This window comes from Haliaeetus leucocephalus, unplaced genomic scaffold, assembly GCF_000737465.1.
Source record: "Haliaeetus leucocephalus isolate CR32 unplaced genomic scaffold, Haliaeetus_leucocephalus-4.0 Scaffold176, whole genome shotgun sequence".
Lineage (NCBI taxonomy): Eukaryota > Metazoa > Chordata > Aves > Accipitriformes > Accipitridae > Haliaeetus > Haliaeetus leucocephalus.
In genome coordinates, this window is record NW_010972612.1 from 1,135,572 (window position 1) to 1,154,989 (window position 19,418).

At 59.9% G+C, this 19,418-nt stretch overlaps 1 protein-coding gene across 1 annotated transcript in view; it reads left to right on the forward strand.

Moving 5' to 3' along the window:
• The window catches only part of ARID3C (AT rich interactive domain 3C (BRIGHT-like)), a 24,003-nt gene extending 5,298 nt beyond the window's left edge, over positions 1–18,705 (forward strand). The window contains exons 2-8 of the mRNA XM_010564239.1: positions 117–143; positions 12,959–13,031; positions 16,226–16,409; positions 16,633–16,877; positions 17,188–17,457; positions 17,635–17,724; positions 18,563–18,705. Of these exons, the coding sequence (XP_010562541.1) occupies positions 117–143; positions 12,959–13,031; positions 16,226–16,409; positions 16,633–16,877; positions 17,188–17,457; positions 17,635–17,724; positions 18,563–18,705 (1,032 nt within the window). The remainder of the gene's footprint in view (positions 1–116; positions 144–12,958; positions 13,032–16,225; positions 16,410–16,632; positions 16,878–17,187; positions 17,458–17,634; positions 17,725–18,562) is intronic.
• Positions 18,706–19,418: the final 713 nt, after the last annotated feature.

Genomic DNA, 19,418 nt, shown 5'->3' on the forward strand with positions numbered 1-19,418 from the left:
CGGGGGAGGAGGGGGAGGAGGAGGAGGAGGAGGAGGAGGAGGAAGAGGAGGAGGAAGAGGAGGACGAGGAGGAAGAAGGGGAGCCCCGCGACCCGCCGCCCCCCCCGCACCACGAGTGGACCTACGAGGAGCAGTTCAAGCAGGTAGGAGGCATCCGCCACCCCAGTGCGCTGGCACCAGCGCTGGCCGATCCAGGCGGGCATCCTCGGTGTCCGCCCACGGCCCCCAAACTTGGAGTTCAGCCTTCCCTGAATTCAGGCTGCTTATGCCCCCCACTGCCCCCAAACCCTGTCTGCGTCCCACCCTAAATGGGCACCCCCACTACCTCAAGCACCATCCCATTCCCACCCCAAGCAGACATTACCAGTACCCCCATTACCCCCAGACATTATTATCGTGCCACCCTAAATGAGAACCCCCTAGGCCCCCTCCACTGCCCCCAAACCTCATCCCAGGCAAGTACAGTCAGTGCAACCCAGCACCCCTGTCCCAGAGCCCCATCCTGCCCCAGATGGGTACCCCATGAATGCTCCTCACTGTCCCTGTCCCGGAGCCCTGTCCCACCCTAAAGGCATCCTCATGTGCTCCCCACCTCCTCGCCACCAAACCCCATCTCACCCCTACTTCATGTCCCCCGCCTCTTTGGTGTCCCCTATGCCTGTCCGCAGGCCCTGCGGCATGACAGGGTGCCCAGTGTCCAGGCACCTCCCTGTGCCCACCCTGACCTATGCAATCTCCATCCCTGGTGCTTTCTGTAATGGGTAAAACAGGGTGACTCCCTGTCCATGGAGGTTTTGGAGAGACCAATAAGGGCAAGGGCTCTGGTACGTGGTCACCCCAAGGAGCTGGTGGGCCACGGAGCCGAGCTCCCCTGTGTCTTCACATGGGCCAGGGCGTATTAGATCTGGTCAATGCAGCTCATTGATTTCTTATGTTGGCTGGAGGGAGCAGCGTGTCAACCCTGTCATCTCACTCCTGGTGGGCATAGGGGAGACCCCTGTCCCACAGAGATCTGACGCAGGGAGAGGGCTCATATATAGGGGTGGAGGAAAGGCGTCTCTCTATTTAATGTGCATGGATCCCATCTGTGCTGGTTCGCTGACGGTGGGTGCCGCTCTATGCGCGGGTGTGAGCGTGAGTGTGATTGTGGACTGCACAGCGCCAGGTCGGGTTTGTGCTCCCCATGTGCTCAGCTTCATTGTGCGGGGAGAGAGGGGTGACACTGGTGGCCAGCCAGGTGACAGGGAGGATGTGGCGAGGGGACGGAGCAGGGAGACATGTCCCTGTACAGCTGGTGTGTGGGTTTTTAGGATGGCATTGCTCAGGGGACAGTGGGACGAGGGGACTTACTGGCTCATCCACAGTGGCTCTGGCAGGAGGGAATGGGGACAGCAGCAGGCACCCAACTTTCGGGCACCGTGGGGCCATGCTGCTGCCTTTTATGTTTTGAGGTTGCACAACATGATGTTATTCGGAGGGGCCAGGGCTCACCACCCTGGGCGCTTGCCTGCGAGGCAGCAGATGTGGGTGCAGGCAGGGCGCAGGCAGTGTGTGCCCCATGGCTGTGCCTGGGGAGGCTGCCAGCACCCGACGCTGCCTCAAAAGCAACCTGGAGAGGTCTGGGATGGGTGCACTGCATAGGCTGAATAGCTTGTCTGGGAAGTGTTACGTTACACCCCGCTGCGCAGAAAAAGGCTGACTGTCCGGTTCCTGGGGTCAGCCGGGAGGTGGGAAGCTGCTCCTCCCTCCTGAGCCTGGGGAGGCTTTACACAGAGAAAGCATCCCTGGCATTTCTCGTCCTTCAGCTTCATGCTCTGGCCCTGGCTGGGATGGCCCGCGCTCCTCTTGTGGGGCAGGATCAAAGCCAGCAGCGCAGTGTGAATACCAGGAGGTGGATGGCAGGGGCAGGGGATAAATCCTGCCACCAGTTCCCAGGGTGAGAGCTGGCTCCTTCCTCGCTTGCTCTTTTTTCTCCAACCCTGATTGGAAGGGTGATGGATCCCTGCTCCAGAGACCCACGCCTGGGTTTCCCACCTGATGCCATGTCCCAGCCAGACTGGGGGACAGTGGGATGTCCATTGTGTTCAGTACCCCTGGATGCATGGGACAAGGCGCCCAATTGCCTCTGGATGGCTTATACAGGATGGGACAGGGAGAGGGGAAAGGAGTTACAGGGACCGGCCCTGCCATGCCTTGGCGTGGTGCTGCTGTGTATGGGGTGGCAGTTTGGGGCAGGCTGTCGTGCCAGCTTGTGTTGGGGTCTGCAGAGTGGCTGTCACTCCTGTTCCTCCTCTGTGATCATCTGGGAGGGGACATGACCCTGCCTGGGAGGAACGTGTCCCTCCTGGGCTGTCCCCAGGCTGCAGGGCTGTGCCTCACCCAGCCTGGGAAACAGGTTCTCAGTTCTCAGTGGGGGTTGAGTGGGGAGCGTGGCTGTGCTGGGGCTTTCAGAGGTTTCCCAGGGCCTGGGCTGTGATGCTGTGGGGCACAGAGGGCAGCATGTGCCTGCTCGCAGCTTGCCAGGGAACTGGCAATGTGGGCATGGGGGTCCTGGAGCTGGGGAGAGACCAGGCAGTGGCCAGGGCTGTGTTTACTACCAGCACCTCCTGCTTGAAGCTTCCCCCTGCCAGCATGGCACTGCTGGCATCACCCAGGACAGGTCTCAGGGTCTGTCCTTGCTGTCATCCTCCTGGGTGGGAGGTAGAGCTAAGTGAACGGGGACCACCAAATCCAGGCTGGTTTGCGGTGGGTAGGCAGGGAGCCACTTCCCTGGCTCTTGGCAGCAAGGAGGGGGTCCTGATGGGGATGGGGTGGGAGGTTGGTGCACGACCAGCCACGGGGGGTTTTCCACACAGCGTGGTGGTGCTAAAAATGGGAGCGGAGGATGAGGTTGCAGTGGAGAAACCCATTCAGGGTTAATAGGCAAACACTGCTTCACCCAGAGGAGCATTTTGGGGAAATATCCCATGTGTCCCCCCTGGTTTTACACATTTTCTGAGGCGCTGGTTTGGGGGAGCTGGCAGGACCTTTGCTCTGATCTGGGAGAGCCACTCTGATGTTAAGGGGTTGTGAGACCCCCTCACCCCTGCCTCTTGCATCAGCCCCTGGTGCCGGTCTATGTACACTTGATAAGGACACATGGGTAGAGACTTGGGCAAAGGTCCAGGACATCTTCCGCACTCAGCGCTGCGAGGCAGCCCCAGCTCCGGGGTGGGGGGCACCCAGTGGGGTCTGACTGTGTGCTACCCATGAACCCCCGCTTCCCTGGGGTTGAGGATGCCACCAAGTTGCGATGCTGCGGTGCTGTATCGCACATTTGACTTGGAGAGCACTGGGAAGAACCTGGCATTGCTGGTGGCAGCTCAGCCCCATGAATTCAGCTTTCGCCCTCAGGGACCCATACACACACATAGGGATGGGCACCCTGGTTTCCTCCAAGCGATGGAAGAGCAGCACCAGAACCTGGGACTTCTGTCTCCATCCCCCAGCTCTACCCAGAGGTGGCCCTGTGGGAAGGCTCAGGGCAGGAGGGACTCAAAAACCTGGGTTTTGTGTCCAGCTCTCTGGTAGCAGAGCATTTGCTGGCAGGAGGATGCCCTCCTGCCAGCATGTTCAGACCTATCTGGTTGTGGTTGGGGTGATCAGGACTCCTCGGAGCTCCTTCCTCCCTGTCCAGGAGCAGCTGGGGGGTGAGCCCCAGCCAGCCCTTTGGGGACTCTTGGCTGTCTGGTAGCCTCAGCGGTTAATTCGGGGATGGCTGGCTTTGCCGGCAGCTGTTTGCCATCATCCTCAGCCAGCTGTGGCGTGGCTGTTCCTCCTCTCGCCATGGTGCCACTCCTGCCCCATGCACCCCATGATGTTGGCAGTCTCCTCTTGCACCCACCTGCTCTTTACATGTGTTTAGGGGAGGCTCACGGGTTGTGAATGCATGCACTTGCATCTCAAGCCTGGAGGAAAGTGCTCTGAGTTGGCTGCAGCCCTCCTTGTGCCACGGACCTCTGCCCCATGCCTCGGGGTCATCCCAAAATGGGGTGGCGGGGCCTGCAGTGCATGCCCTCCTGCCTCCATCCCCATTGCTTTCTCCTGCAGGGTTGTCCCTGCCTGCCAGGGAATGGAGGTGGCTCAGGAGAGGGACCCTGCGGAGAGGGAGGTGGTTTCCCTGCCCCAGCCCCCCCTCCCCAACCCCCCAGCCTCAGCACATCTTCAACCCAGGTGCAGGAGCAACAACTGAAGGGCTCCCGGGGCTAAATTAGAGGGTCTCTGGTTACACTGCAGAGGCGGGGGGTATGGACGTGGTGTTTGCTCCTGTCTACGGCTGGCTGGGGGCTTCTCCGCAGCAAACCTGCAGGCAGAGCTCTGCCCTGGGGCTGGGACCACCTGCAGCGGGGAAGTGGTGGCAGTGGCAAGGGTCAGCATGCTAATCTCCAGCAGCAACAGCTCCAGCAGCCCAGAGTGCAGGGGCACGGGGCAGGAGGGGGGTACTGGCTGGGAGTGCATACGGAGGTGTTCTGAGCGTGTGTGTGCATACGGACCAACATGAGTGTATGGATCCATATAAATACCCATATAAGTGTAGGGCTATGCCTGTGTGTGTCTGAACCTGTGTGAGTGTTGATGCCTGTGTGTGGACCCATATGAGTGCCCACGTGTGTAAGGATCCCTGGGAGACCCTATGTGTGTGTATGGATCCATATAAGTGCCCAAGTGTGTATGAACTGGAGTGGGTGCTGGTATGTGCTTATGGACCTGTATGAGTGCCCCAGTGTGTACAGATGCGGCCAAGTGTTTATGGACCATATGTGTGTACGGCACCCTGTGTGTGCCCACATGTGTATGGTGTGCCCATGTGTGTCTGAACACACCCGTGTGTATGTATAGGGACACGTGTAGTGTCCCAGTGTATATTGGCACTGCTGCTCATGCATGGACCAGTGTCTCCATGTACAGAGCTGTATGGACCCGTGGGTGTTTAAGGCAGGGTTTGGGGGCTGAGCCCCCCTCCAAAATTACCCCTGTGCCCCTTGCCCCAGCCCACTGTGCCGAGCAGTCCTGGTGGATGCCAGCCCCCTGCTCCCCCTGCTACCCCCCAGGGCCCTTCACAGCCCCACTGCAGTCCAGGGGATGCTGAGAGCCTCTGCGGCTGCCGTGACACCATCTCCCAACCAAGGGGTCCTGAGGGCTTGGGATCGGGGGCTCCAAATAGGAGGTGTAAAAACTAATCAAGGGTGTGAGAATAAAGGCAGCAGCAGGTGGGAGAGGAGTGCTGGCAGGGCCCCCCACCCGGTGGCTGTCCCCGGCACCCTCCCTGGCTGCCGCCCTGGAATCAGATGTGAGTGGGGAATTTGGGGGGTATGCACCTCCTCGCTGACTTGGGCCTCCGCTAATCCACTAATTGCATTAATAATGGAGGTAAATCCCCTGTGCCGGCAGCAGGCTGGGCAGGGCTGCGGTGAGGAGGTAGGATCTGGCCTTGGGGAGGTGGGATCTGCTCCCACCAGGATGCCCATGGGGTTTTGCAGCTACGTGGGCGTGTGGGAGCAAGCTCACATGTGTGTGGAGGTGAGCATGCATAGGGGACAGTGTGTGTAGGGGTTGCGTGAGTGTGTACCAGGGAGAGGGTGTATAGGGAATGCATAAGCATGCACAAGGGGGGTGCGTGCACAGAGAAAGTGTGTATAGGGATTGCATGAGTGTGCACAGCATGTGTGTGTATGTGCACAGGGGGAATGCATAAGGAATGTATGAGCATGCATGAGTGGGGTGTTTGCACAGGGGAAACGTGTGTGGGATGTATGAGCATACACAGCAGGTGTGTACGTATGCACAGAGAGAGTGTATAAGGGATGTGTGAGTGTGCACAGTATAAGGGATGTGTGAGTGTGCACATGGTGTGTGTGCAAAAGGTGTGTGTGGGTATAGAGGGTGTGTGAGTGTGCACGTGATGTGTGGGTGTGCACAGGGATAGTGTGTAAAGGGTATGGATGACTGCACAAGGAGCATGTGTGCGTAGGAAGAGTGTATAGGGGGTGCATAAGCATGCACAGGGGGCTGTGTGTGCAGAGGGAGAGCACATATAGGGGCATGTGTAAGCATGCAAGGGGGGGCTCTTTGCCCAAGGAGAGCGTGTCTGGGGGTGAGTGTGCACAAAGAGAGCGTGCACACGATGTGTGCCTGTGCAGAGCAAGCTGGGGGTTGTGTGAGTGTGTGAGTGGGAGTGCACTGAGTGTATGAGCAAGCAGAGGGTGAGCGTGATGGGTTTTGTACATGGGGGCTGTGGAGACCTGTCCCCTGGGGCACAGGGCACCCACTGGGGATGACCATGTCGGTGGGGCTGTGTTCCACCCTGTAGGCTGCAACTTGGGGCTGCTCCGTCCTGGATCCAGCATTCATGTCCCATGTCTGGTGGCAGGGCAGGAGCAAGCACCAGCCCCAGATGCTCTTTCTGCTCGGGAATGTGGCTCTTCCAGAGGCAGAGGTGGGGGCCGAGCTTGCTGGCATGGGGCGGGAGCACCAGCTCTTTCTTCCCCATCATCCCTTCAAAGCATCCAGAGGAGCAGGATGGGGCTGGAGGTGCACGGGGTGGGGGGATGTCACCAAGCACCCAATGCACATCCCAGGTGTGCACCCCCATATTCACCCAGCTCTATAGCAGGTGTGTGCATGCACAGATCCCCACGCGTGCAAGCACGTGCCCTGTGTGCACACCCATGCACATGTAGTGAGTGTGTGTATGCATGTCCCTCGGGGGACACGGGGGGTGGTGCTGGTGCTGGAGGGGGGTCCCCTGGCTGCGGTTGCCCTGGGAGGGTTCGAGGGAGGGACCAGGATGGAGGGGGAGGCAGGGATGGAGAGGAAAGCAAGGATGGAGCGGGAGGCGGTAGCGTGGCAAACACCAGTGGGTCAGGGAGGTTAACCCGAACAAATCCCCTCATTGACTTCCTGCCTGCTCAGCCATGAACGAGTAACAAGGGGCCGATCATGGGGGACGCGCACTCGCCGGGAGCCAGGACTGCCCCCCTGTGCCGTAGCCCCCAGACAGACGGATGTGGGATGGCGGGACAGGGCCACGGATGGTGCCCACAGTGGCACCACACAGCATGTTTCCTCTGGCTCCAACCCTTGGGGGAACCATGCTGGCACGCCGTGCCTCAGTTTCCCCTCCTGCAAAATGGGTTGAGGAGGAGTCTAGGAACCCTGTGAGCCCCCCCTTCACCCCGGGGCTGGGCTGCGGGTGGGGGACCTGCCGTCCCAAGGCCAGCGCTGCCAGCAAACAGTCCCTCACTTTGCACGAAGCCAGGTTAATGTTTGCAGCAGGCGGTTCTCCCGAGAGCAGCGGCGCCCGCTGCGGCGGGAAGGGGGGGTTTAATGACCTGCTGGATCTGCGGCATTATCAGTGCTGATTAAACCTGCTACTCTATAAAGCGCCGTTAAATATTAAGCATGATGAAAGGCTTTTGAGGGGGAGCCGCGGCACTGGGAGAGGGATCCGGACGGAGGTGTCCAGCCACACTGGTGGGGTGACCACTGAGGCTGGGGATGTTGGGGCGAGCGAGCACCCTGGTGCCCATTGGTGCTGTGGAGTCAGGGGTGCAGCCCCCCACCCCCCAAGAGCTGCCAGCACCTTCAAATGCAGCAGGTATCCCGGCAAAGGCGTCGCATAACCATTAACTTATTAACGACGGTGAGCAGTGGCTCACAAGGTCAGGGGGTGGTTTGTGCCCGGCAGGGAGTGAACTGCCCCCCAGCTCTGGCAATGAGGATGGGGGGGGGCCCTCAGCTCCTTTGTGTGTGCCCCATGGCTGGGGGACACTGGGAGGGCTCTGGCAGTGGACACTGTTGGGGTCCCCGCACCCCGGGGTGCACAGGGCTGTGCATCAACTGGGAATAGCCAGTGCCTGCAGGGTAAACTGAGGCACTGATGGCTTTCCTGTCCCCCCTATGCCATCAGGACACAGGGGAGGACACCCCAGTGTCTTGGTGCCTGGCTGTGCCCCATCTTCATGGGGAAGGAGCCAGGAACCCCAGCTCAGAGGCAAGAGTGATGCTCCGGAGGGGTGCAAGGACTCCAAAATAGCCCGTCAGCAGTCGGCCTGCCGTGGTGTGCGGCTGCACCCCGGGGGGCTGGGGGGGAGCATGGAGACAAGTGTTACCTGAGCTCCCTGCGTGAGCAGCGGCCAGATGGAAAAATTAGCAGTGCGGCTAATCAATGTGGTGCATATTAAGCTGCCCAGAGTTGGGGGGGGGGGATGTGAGGCTGGGGGGAGCTGAGCAGGGTCCGGGATCAATACAGCTCGTATTAAGTGGATTAAATCCTGGTTGCCGATCTGAGCCCTCGCTGCCAGCAGGAGGTGGCAGCTGAGCGGGGGGCTGCGGGTGGTCCTGCTGCGATCGCTTCCCTTGGCAGCAGGGCCCGGGGGAGCCTGGGGGGGGCTCGCTGAAGCAGGGCAGCCTGGAGGTGCCTGAGGGGTGGCTTAGCACTTGACCGCATCCTTCCTCTGCCTAGGCGATCAGCTGGGCTAAGGAGTGCCAGGGACCCCAGCTCCAGCCCTACAAGCCCCCCCAGCTCTGGGAGAGGCTTCTCCTGGGTGAGCGAGAGGTGCTAATGATGTTATTTAATGGCAGCGAGGATGAAGGGGAGGCACAAGGTCTATTTGCGTCCCTTTAATAAACTATGTTCGACCCGCTGACCTTTAACCTGCCTGACAAGCCCCGTTATCCCCATCCCTTAAGGAATAAAGACGTCGCCATGGCAATGGAATGACGGGAGGGAGCGGGGTCCCCAGAGCTGCACCCAGGGTGGGGTGGGGACGAGGACACCCTGCTCTGGCCCCACACCAGCACCGGAGTGGCGGTGCTGGGTGAAGCTGGGGCGGTGCCGGGAGTCCCATGGCTTTTGGGGGGGCCAGGCACCACGGATGGGGTCCCCAAGGTTGGCAGAGTAGAGCTGTGCTGCGCACCAGCGGGATATCGATCCCCAGGCTTGACAGTTTAATACTTCTGTTTATAGAGGTATATAGTTACATTGATGGCGTTAAATGAGTTACTAATTATATCAATACAAACACGATTAAAAGGGTCCTTGCTCATAGGTCACCACAAGCAGGAGCCGCTGCTCATGTTGCACAACTGCCCCCGGGCGAGTCCTGCCCCACTGCTCTGAGGTGCGCAGTGGGGGGATGCTCTGGGGTGGTGGGTGTCCCTGCGGGCTGTGCCTCTCTGGGGCTGGGCATGCCTGTCTGGGGCTGTGTGTACCCGGCTGGGGTTGTGTGTGCCCGTCCAGGGTTGTGCATACCTGTCTAGAGTTGTGCATGTGCGTATGGGGTTCTACTTGCCCGTCTGGTGTTGTGTGTTCCAGTCTGGGCTTGTGCATGCCCGTCTGGGCTTGTGCTTGTCTGTATGGGGTTGTGCATGCATGTACGGGGTTGTGGCTGCTTGTGCAGAATTGTGTGCGCCCACGAGAGGCTGTGCATGCTCACCTGGGGTTGTGTGTGCCCGTAGGAGGCTGTGCGCATCTGGACGTGGTTGTATGTGCCTGTGTAGGGATTTGTGCCTGTGCGGGTTGTGTGTGTGTGTGTGTAGGGTTATGCACACCAATGCAGGGTTGTGCATGCTTGGGCAGGGTCGTATGTGCCCACGCAAGCTTGTGCGTGGCCATGGGTGGATGTGCATGCATGTACAGAGTTGTGCACATGCTTGTGTGGAGTTGTGTGTGCCCATGAAGGGTTGTGCACACTCATGTGGGGTCGTTTGTACCCACGCAAGGTTGTGCACACTCACGTGGGGTTATGCGAGCCCATACAGGGTTCTGCATGCCTGTGTAGCATTGTATATGCTTGCATGGGCTTGTGCACATCCGTGTGGGGTTCTGTACACCCACATGAGGCGTGTGTCCCCCCACAGGGATTGTGTGTGACCTGGAGGGTTGTGATCTGCCTCTTAGATGGTCAGTCCCCAGGTGAGGCAGGAGGGGACCACGGTGCCCACCCTGCAGGAGGAGGAGGAGGGTGAGTGGCAGGGCCTGGAGCCCTGGGTAGGGGATGGAGTTGGCTCCTGCCTCAGGGCTGGGGCTGTTTGAGGGTCCCTCCTTGCCTGGAGGCTGTGGCAGACCACCACCCATGCCACCCATATGCCACTCCTGTGAACCTGTGACGCCTGGATCCCATAGCCAGCCTTGGCTGGAACCCAGCCCACTCCCCATCAGCAAGAATCCCCAAAAACCACCTCCTGTCTAGCCTGAGCATCCCCAAATCTCATGGGACACCTGGTGCATTCCCAGTGCACCTGAGGGCCCTGCTGCTGCTGCCTGGTCCCCTGTTAGGTCCGCTCTTGCCTCCGCTTAAAAGCCGACCTTTGCTCCCCGTTTGATGTAATGTGTTTTTGCATCTCAGTGGCCCACAGATAAAAGGTTAGAGGTTAATAAATGGTGGAAAAATAGATCCCGGCACTTAGAGGTCACACCTGTTTTGGGGGCTGGAGGCAGTGGTAGCACGTGCCGGGTGGGATCCTGCCTGCCTTGGTGGAATGAGAAACACGAGTGGCACCCGGGGGCCCAGTGGAGGGCTGGGTGCAGGAGCCCACCCACTGGGTTGACCCCCTGGGAAGGCGGTGGCTTCGCCCTGCTGCGGGATGGGCAGCTGTTGCCGGTTTTGGGGGGTTTGTTCCTGCTTTTGACAAGCCAGGAGATCACAGTGGGTGGAAACAGGCTTGGTGTGGAGCGGTGAGGGTTGGAGTCCTGCTGCAGGCAGGGAGAGGCAGGGAAATGCAGGCAAAGGCTGTCTCACGCAGCCTTCCCTGGGCAGAAATCAAAGCAGCCCCCTGGAGCTCTGCTCCAAGCCTGACCTAGTTACTGTAATGGATGGCTTGAGGAGCTCCTGGGAAAGGGCAGGCAATGGGGAGGGGGCACAGAGCAGGGCAGGGAGTGGTGAAGGGGAGGGACAGGGTGCTGGCATCCAGGGATTGGGGCACCCCAAGAGCATCCTGCTGCAAGGAGAGGACAGGTAAATGGCACCCAGAGGGCAAGGAGGGGACAGGGATGGAGCACCGTGGAGTGGCTCAGAGCCGGGCAGTCAGCACCCATGGGTCTGGTGGGAGACAGGCAGTAGCACCCATAGACTAGGTTAGGGACAGGCAGTTAGCACCCATCTGTTAGACAAGAGACAGGCAGCTGACAGCCATGGGTTATGTGAGGGACTCTGTCAGATGTGTCCATCCAGTGATGGGAACCATGGGGTGTCTGTAGGAGCATCCCTATGTGTCCCCATGTTGCCATCCCTGCATCCCCACATCCCTACATTCCCATGTCTCTGCATCCCCATATCCCCGCATTTATGTGTCCCCATCACATCGCTGCATCCCCCCATCCCTGCAGCCTGACATCTCCGCAGCACAGCTCCCTTTATCTGTCCGTGAATGATGTGCTGTGTGATGGGGGGGGTGCTCCCTTTCTATTGGTTTTTAACGGCCTTTCCCAGCCCAATTGTTTTTTAAACGACTCTATTTTGTCCCTGACTTTGTTTTCCAGCTTGCATTTCTTTGTATATGTTTTGGAAATCCATTCTGGACTGCTGAGTTTTGTTTCTTTTCAATGGCTTTAAATTCTTGCCGGGCTTGCTGGGAGGAATTGGTGTCTATAGCACCTTCGATTGGTGCTAATTTTTCCTTCATGTGCTCTGACTTTTACTGCTGGGCCATCGATCTGGCGGGCTCCAATTTGTCATGGTCACCCAGGCGCTGTGCTGGAATCAGGCGAGCCCTGGCTTTCGCACGGAGCCGGTGCTTCGTGTCCCTGATGTAGGGGCTGCACTTGCCTCCCCAGTGCCATCTGTCAGCTCAGCCTGGGGGGGGATTGTATCCATGCATCTGGACCTGCATCCGTTCAACACACATAAGTATCCTCACAGCCGTCCGTATATGTGCATCTGTGCAACCACGTGCACGCTCACCGGCTTGCACACACATCGGTGCTCCCACAGACTTGCCAGAACGCAAGAGCACCAGTGTCAGTGCACTCGCAGTTTGAGGCTCATGCACTTGCACACAGTGCACACAAATCTGGCTTTGCGCATATGCATCCACTGCAAGAGGTCCTCGTGCCTTGCCATGTCACTACCACTCTCACACCCTGGTTCCCATGTGCTGCCAAGGAAGATGGATTTGGGGTCCCCATGACTGGCCAGGGGCCATGGCTTTGGGGTCACCGTGCCCAGCTGAAGGAGGAGGATTTGGCAGCGTGTCCCTTTGTGGAGGCGCCTCACGCTTTCCTTGGCCATCGATCAGGCCCCGTTCCACGGTGACATGGCTTGAGCCATGCTTATCAGGTTGTCGATAGCCCTGTCACCCCGGTTGAGTAGGGCAGCCCCGGCACTTGCGGCTCCCTCGCCAGCACCCAGCGCCCTGGACCTGCCAGCTCACCCTGCCCAGGGATGGGACCAGCATCTCCGCTGTGCCGTTGGATGCATGTCCCTGCAGGATGCTGATCCCACGCTGTGACCTGGTGAACGCTGGCGCTGGGCAGTGCCTGGAGGCTGCTGAGCCAGAGCAGGGCTGAGCATCCCTGTCCCAGGGACCTGCCTGGGGGCCCAGGATTTGCTGCTGCCCCATCTACATTGGCATCATCTTCTCAGGCTGAAACACTGTCATCCCCCCACCTAGGGAGGCGAGGGGCAGGGGAAACTGAGGCAGAGATTCAGCATCTCTGCAGCAAGGGTGCAAAAGTCAGTAGTGTTTGGGGAGCCCACACCTGGCCCCAGGCATGGGGAGAGCCCAGTGCTGCCAGCACGGAGGGTGCACGAGGGGATCTTGTCCCTGGCGCAGGGAGAGCCTCTCATTTCTGGCAGAGCAGGCAGGTGGGGTGATGCCGGGTCCTGGCACAGGCAGGGTCCTGCTGCCGGCACTGCCCCCTCTGCCTTGCACACCCACATGTGCCAGCAGCACTGACCCCTCTCTCTCCTGCCCCCAGCTCTACGAACTGGACGAGGACCCGAAACGCAAGGAGTTCCTGGATGACCTCTTCGGCTTCATGCAGAAGAGAGGTAAAGGTGGGTGGCTGGGGTGGGTGCCACTGACACCCCTGCCTTGGCTGCCTGGGGGGGCTCCTACACACACACACCATGCATAAACTGACACCCAGCAGATTTGCCCCCATTGCCCCAGGCAGACCCCCCCCACTAGGTGCCTGCTGGCCAGAGGGGCTCCCATGCCCTCTTCCCCCCACCCCTGGCCAGAGCTGGGGCTGGCAATGCCAATTGCCAATGCCTGTTAGCGATGCCCATTAGATGCCCGTTAGTGATGTCCAGCAGGGATGCCCATTGGCAATGCCTGGTGGGGGTGCTCGTTAGCATACACCTTGGTGACAGCCATTAGCAACACCTGTTAATGATGCCCATTAGCAGTGCCCGTTTGCAGGGCCTTTTAGTGATGCCCTAGGGCTCCCCTTTAGCAGTGCCCAGTGAGAAGGCCCATTACTGGTACGTCTTAGCGATGCCCACGATGCTGCAGGAGTGGGGTCAGTGCTCTGGGCAGCGCTGGGCACCCAGGGGTTAAGGGCTCGCCAGCCAGCCTTGCTGCATTGGAAATCTTTGCTATCAGCATGGGGGGCCAGGACGGCTCCCGGGGACTCGATAAATGCTTTAACCTTCGCCCTCCCCGGCCGGGCCTGCGACAATTAAAAGTTGCCGAGCGCGGGCGTGTGGCCAGCCGTATTAATTAGAGCCTTTTGCTGGTGTGTGGATTAATGAACATGCCGCTCGATAGCCAGTAAACCCCAGGCAGAGGTTAATGCTGAGCTAATTAACGGGGGAAGGCTGGGGGGGGGGTCGTGCGGGAGCAGTGGGGCTGGCCATGTGTGGGGTGAGGGTGGGCAGAAAGGGGCAGTCACCCCCAAGCCGTGCCTGTGGGAAGGGTGGTGAGGGTACCCACTGGCCTGTGGGGCGGCAGTCATCAACTTTTGGGTTGGGCTGAGACCCCACAAATTCATTTCACTCAGGGCTGTGTTGCTGCAGGCACGGCTGTGGTGCTCATGCTGGAGCCAGACTGGAGGCAGGAGGGGTCTGGGTACTGCCCCATGGGTGCCCCCAGACCCCCTGGCCCTGGTGCGAGGCTGTGGGAAGCGAGTGGGAGCATCCACTCTGCCTCGGCCCCCCAGCATCCATCAGCCACAAGATTCATGGGCTATTCTGCGGCTTCATTATCTCTCTCTCCAGAGCTAATTAACTCCCTCACCATTGGGGCTGGGGCTAATTAAGCAAGTGCCTGGTGGTGCAGGGAGGAGGGAGGGAGCCCAATGCTTCCCTGCCAATGCTGCTCCTCACCCCTCTGTGTCCGGCTGTCCCACTCCTGTCCCCTCCATCCCACACCTCCTCCAAGTGGGTGGGCAGGCAGGTGTGGGGGCGCGGGTGTGCATGTGCCTGTTGGATGAGTGGGGGATTTTGGAACCAGGTAGCAAAAAGAAAGGGGACAGAGGGGCTGCGGGGCAGGGACAACATCCCGGGGGTCATCGGGAGCTGGCTGAGAAGCAGCACCCCTGAGTCAGCGCAGGTGTTGCTGGGGCACCCAAAGGTGCATGGGCAGGGGGCTGCGGCCCCGGGGCTGTGTCCCCAAGGTGGCAGTGGGCCACGGGGGGATCGGTGCCTACAGGGTGAGCCCTAATGAAGGGACCTGCATTCCCCCTTCTGTTTGTCAGGGCAGTTTCGGCACTGGCATTTGTGAGCAGGTTGGAAAATTAATGGGTCTGATAAATGGGTTGGGGACAGCCCCGCTGGGGAGGACATCAGGGACCCCATGGCACAGGGCAGGGACACCTGGCCCCAGTGGCATGTGGGGGTGATGCCATCAGACGTGGGGTACAGGCAGGGGGGCACCTCATCCCCATGCCCCAACCTCCGTGGCACCCCAAAAGTGGCAAGCTGGGACACAGGGGGACTATTTCTGCATTCACTCACCAGGGGTCCCTGGGGCCCCCCCATCTCTCTGCCAAGCCGAGGGCCCTGCAGATAACATGGGGCCATTAATCAATCAAGGAGCTAATTGCAGCACCACAATGGCTGCATCACCTCCCCGGGCTTTTGTGCCGCTCGCCCTGGCCGGGGCTGGGGCCATCACTCTGTGGGGACGCAGACAGGTCCCTTTGTCAGCAGGACGGGCACCAGCCGCCTGCCCCATGCAGCCCCAAGATTAATGGCGAGCTGCTTTCTTTAGCCGCCACGGCTGGGGAGAGGGGGAAAGAGAAAAGAAGTCTGCACACCTTCGATTGGGTGCTGAGACCCCACAAAATCGTTGGCATGTTGGGGTGATGGGGAGCCCTCAAATTGGCCCCCCCCCAGGGTGATGGGGCTGGTGCCAGCAGCTCCCAGGCAGGGCTGGTGAGGGACCGCCAGCAGATATCAAGTCAATATCTCTGCCTTTTTCCCAGGAGTATAAACTCCTCTCCCCCTTCCCGACTGGGCAAACAACACAGACACAAAAAAAAAAGTTAAATGAACTCAGTAAAGGAATAAAAAGAGCTCATTTTTCAGGCTTATGTGAAGAAGCTGAGCCAATATCAGGGCCATAAATTAGGGATGCTGGAGGATGGCGGTGAATGACGGCTTCGTTTGAGGGGCAAAGCGTGGCCATGACAGCCTCCCCCGGCCAAATGGATGGCTTTCCAATACTGCCTGCGCCCCGCCACCCTGCAGGAGGAATAAATATGGGGTGGGGTGGGACAGGATGGGATGGGATGCTCATCCCTCTTCTGCCCTGTTGCAGCCTCCAGCCACTGCCCGGACCATTGCCCCAAGGTGCTGTGAGGCAGAGCAAGGCTGTGGGGCTATTTGGGGGTGCTGGGAAAGTGGGGAGGTGGTTGTAACCAGACTTGATGTCTGTAGGGACCATGATGATCCATGCTGGTCTTACAGAGCCCTGGTGACCCCATGTCTCCTTGCCCCTGGCCTCAGCGGGGAGGTGATCCTGGGCCACCAGGGTCAGGGTCTCTGCTGAGGGCACTTGAAGGGGATTTGGGGTCAGGTCTGTTGAGGCAGGGCACTGAAAGCCTTTAAGCAGTTGGGGTCCTGCCTGCACCCCCAGTGCGTGTGGGTGCTCACCCAGCATGGAGAGATGCATCTCCCCTTGTGGGGCAGCTGGTACCCGCAGTGGCAGTGGGGACAAGGTGGGAGCCATGTCCCCAGGGAGTGAGGGTCCTTGTGGGCTCACCCCACACCCTTTTCTCTCTCCCATGTGTGGCTGGAAGGGACACCCGTGAACCGCATCCCCATCATGGCCAAGCAAGTGCTGGACCTGTACACGCTGTACCGACTGGTGACGGACAAGGGTGGCCTGGTCGAAGTCATCAACAAGAAGATCTGGCGGGAGATCACCAAGGGCCTCAACCTACCTACCTCCATCACCAGCGCTGCCTTCACCCTCCGCACGCAGTGAGTGCCCGGCAGTGGCGACGGGTGGGAGAGACCCACCCTGGGATACCCACTGAGTTGGATGTCCCAGAGCTCCAAGCAGGGTCCGGCATGGGGTGCCCCAAAAGGAGATGGAGGGTTCTTCCCCTTCCCGGGTGCTATCCCCACCCTGGTCCCTGCTCAGCACAGAGCTGGCTGGGAGGCGCATGATGCTGGGTCTCATCTGGGCTCTCTCCCTGTGCAGATACATGAAGTACCTGTATCCCTATGAATGTGAGAAGCGGGCGCTCAGCTCTCCCGGGGAGCTCCAAGCCGCCATCGACAGCAACCGTCGGGAGGGACGGAGGCAGACTTTCGGCACAGCACTCTTCAACTACTCGCCGGCTGGCACCCCAACCCTGCTGGGCTCCCCCAAAATGCCTCTGCCAGCTCTTAGCATCTCCACAAACAGCTGTGGCCAGCTCGGCCAAGTGCACACTGTTAAGAAAGGTGGGTGAAGACCACATCTGCCCTGCAGTGGGCATTTCTCCCCAGGGGTGGACACTACTCCAGCAGCAGGAATGTCCCTGTCTGCTCTTGCCCTTGTTGCTTGGGCAAAATAGGAAGAATTTTGTTCTTTTAGTCCCTCTCTGGGACTAAGAAAGGTTTATTTCTCCCGGCTTTGGAGGAGAACCAAGACCAGATGCTGGGGATGGTGGCCTGCCCTGCCCCATGCTGGTGGGATGGAGGTGGCACCTGCTAGGGATGGTGAGCTGGGGTGGCAGTGGGCAGACCCACTGAGTTCTCTTGGTCATTGCAGAGGACGGTGCGCTGGCGGCAGCAGTGCCAGGGCGCATCGCTATCCCGGTGGGACTGGCCAGCCACCACCTCACAGCGGCCCAAGCAGCAGCCGCCTCGCAGGCGGTGGTGCTGGAGCAGCTGCGGGAGAAGATGGAGACAGGGGAGCCCCCGGAGAAGAAGGTGGCCCTGACGGCGGAGGAGCAGCAGCGGCTGGTGCAACACGCGCTGCAGCACAACCTGCTGGCCGTGGCCTCCCAGTTCCCCATGAACGTCAAGATCTCCAACCGAGGTAGCAAGATGAAACACCTCAGCTTGGGTCACCCCATCCCCTGGCACCCAAGGAGGGAGCAGCAGTGGCTGGAGGCAAGCATGGATGCCCAGAGAGGCTGGAGCCCTGCTTCTCTCTCTTGGGCAGGTTCTTGTTTCTGTTTCTCTTAACACTCATATTGGTATTTCCTTTCCCCAGATGACAGACAGGAGACTGCATTGAACCTGTCCACCAACGGCATTAGCAGTATCAACATGTCAATAGAAATAAATGGAGTTGTCTACACAGGTAAATAGAAGGGCCGCTTGGCCCGTGTAATTGCGGCTGGGAAATCCAATAACTTATAGCCACTGCCTGGCCAGCAAGTCCTTCCTTCAATCTGATGTCTTTACTATAAAATCCATCGTAATGAAGTGGCAGGGCCTGGGGAGAGGGGGCAGGAGAAGGAGGGGGTCAGCAAGGATGGAAATTGGCCCCCAGCAGGGGCTAGCAGTGAAGGGCCAAAATGCGGGTGGGTGGATGGATGGATGGATGGATGGAAGGACGGATGGATGGAAGGACGGATGCATGGACGGACAGATGGACTCAGGCTGAAGAGTGCAACAAGGCACCTGGGGTCATCTCCCACCATGGGGTCCTGCAGGCAGGGCTTGGATTTGGGATCACCCCAATGCTGGTGTACCCAGAGGGTCTCTGGCTGGGTGCGGGAGTTGGCTGGTTGCAGGGCATGGTGTTGGGGTGCTTTGCTGGAGCAGAGGCTTCTTTGGGGTGCCGATGTGCACCTACCTGTCTAAGCAGTTCATCCCATGCCCCCCAGCTCCCTGACTGCCCCACTGAGACACCCCCAATTAAGATCGATGGCTTTTCCTTCGGCACGTAAATATTTAACAAGCCAGAAAGGTCAGGGCTAATCAGCATGCAGCTGCCAGCCAAACAGTCCTGGGCCACCCCGTGGGCTGCCCCACATGGGTGAGGGCGGCTGGGCCAGGGGAGGCACCAAAGGTGATGGGGGGGCTGGAGCCCCCCAGGGTGTTGGTCCCAACTTCCCCAGCTTGGGTGCTGGGCAACAGGTGAGCGGAGCCCCCAACACTGGGTTTGCCCTAACCCCTTTGCTCTTGCTCCCCAGGTGTCCTGTTCGCCCGCCGGCCCCCGGCCCCCCCGGCACCCGGTGGAGGGAGCACCCAGAGCCAGCCGAACCCTGTGCCAGCCCAGAGCCCACTGCTCCCAGCCCCCTCGCACAGCCACACTCCCACCAGCACCTCACCGTAGAGGAGATGCCCCCCCCCGCCCTGAAAGCATTTGGGGATACCCAGGGCCTGGGGGGCTGAGCTGTGGGACCCAGCTGGTCCACCAAGGTGGGATGGGGGACCCGAAGGTGCCCCTTGCTGCAATACTGAGCTGTGTCCGTGCAAGGCTGTGCGCACCCACGTGGGCCCTTTTGTCCCTTACCCCCGCACGTGGGACCCCTTCCCTGCACGTGCCCTCTGACACGTGCACCTTCCTTCCCAGGCGCTGCCCCCAGGCAACCCCCCCCCCCATACAGCTCCTGCCTTCCCTGCTACCTGAGCCACCCCCAGGCCCCGCATGCTGCATCCCCTGTACACCGCAGCCCCTATACCGACCTCAATGCAAGCACTGCATCCCCTATACACACCCCCAGTGCACACACTGCATCCCCTATACACACCCGCAGTGCACACACTGCATCACCTGTGCACACCCTCAGTGCAAACACTACAGTCCCTATATACTGCAGCCTCTATGAACTGTAGCCCCCATACACTGCATCCCCTATATACTGCACCCCCTACCCCCTGCAGACCCCCCTGCACAGCCCTCCTGTGCTGCCTGGGCTTGCTGCCCCTGTCCTGAGACACCCCCAGGGTTTTGGGTGTCCCCTGGCCACCCCAGGGTGGTGGCATCTCCACCCCTCAGGTCCTCAGCTCAGGGGAGTCACCCTGAGGGGCAGATACCAGGAAAAC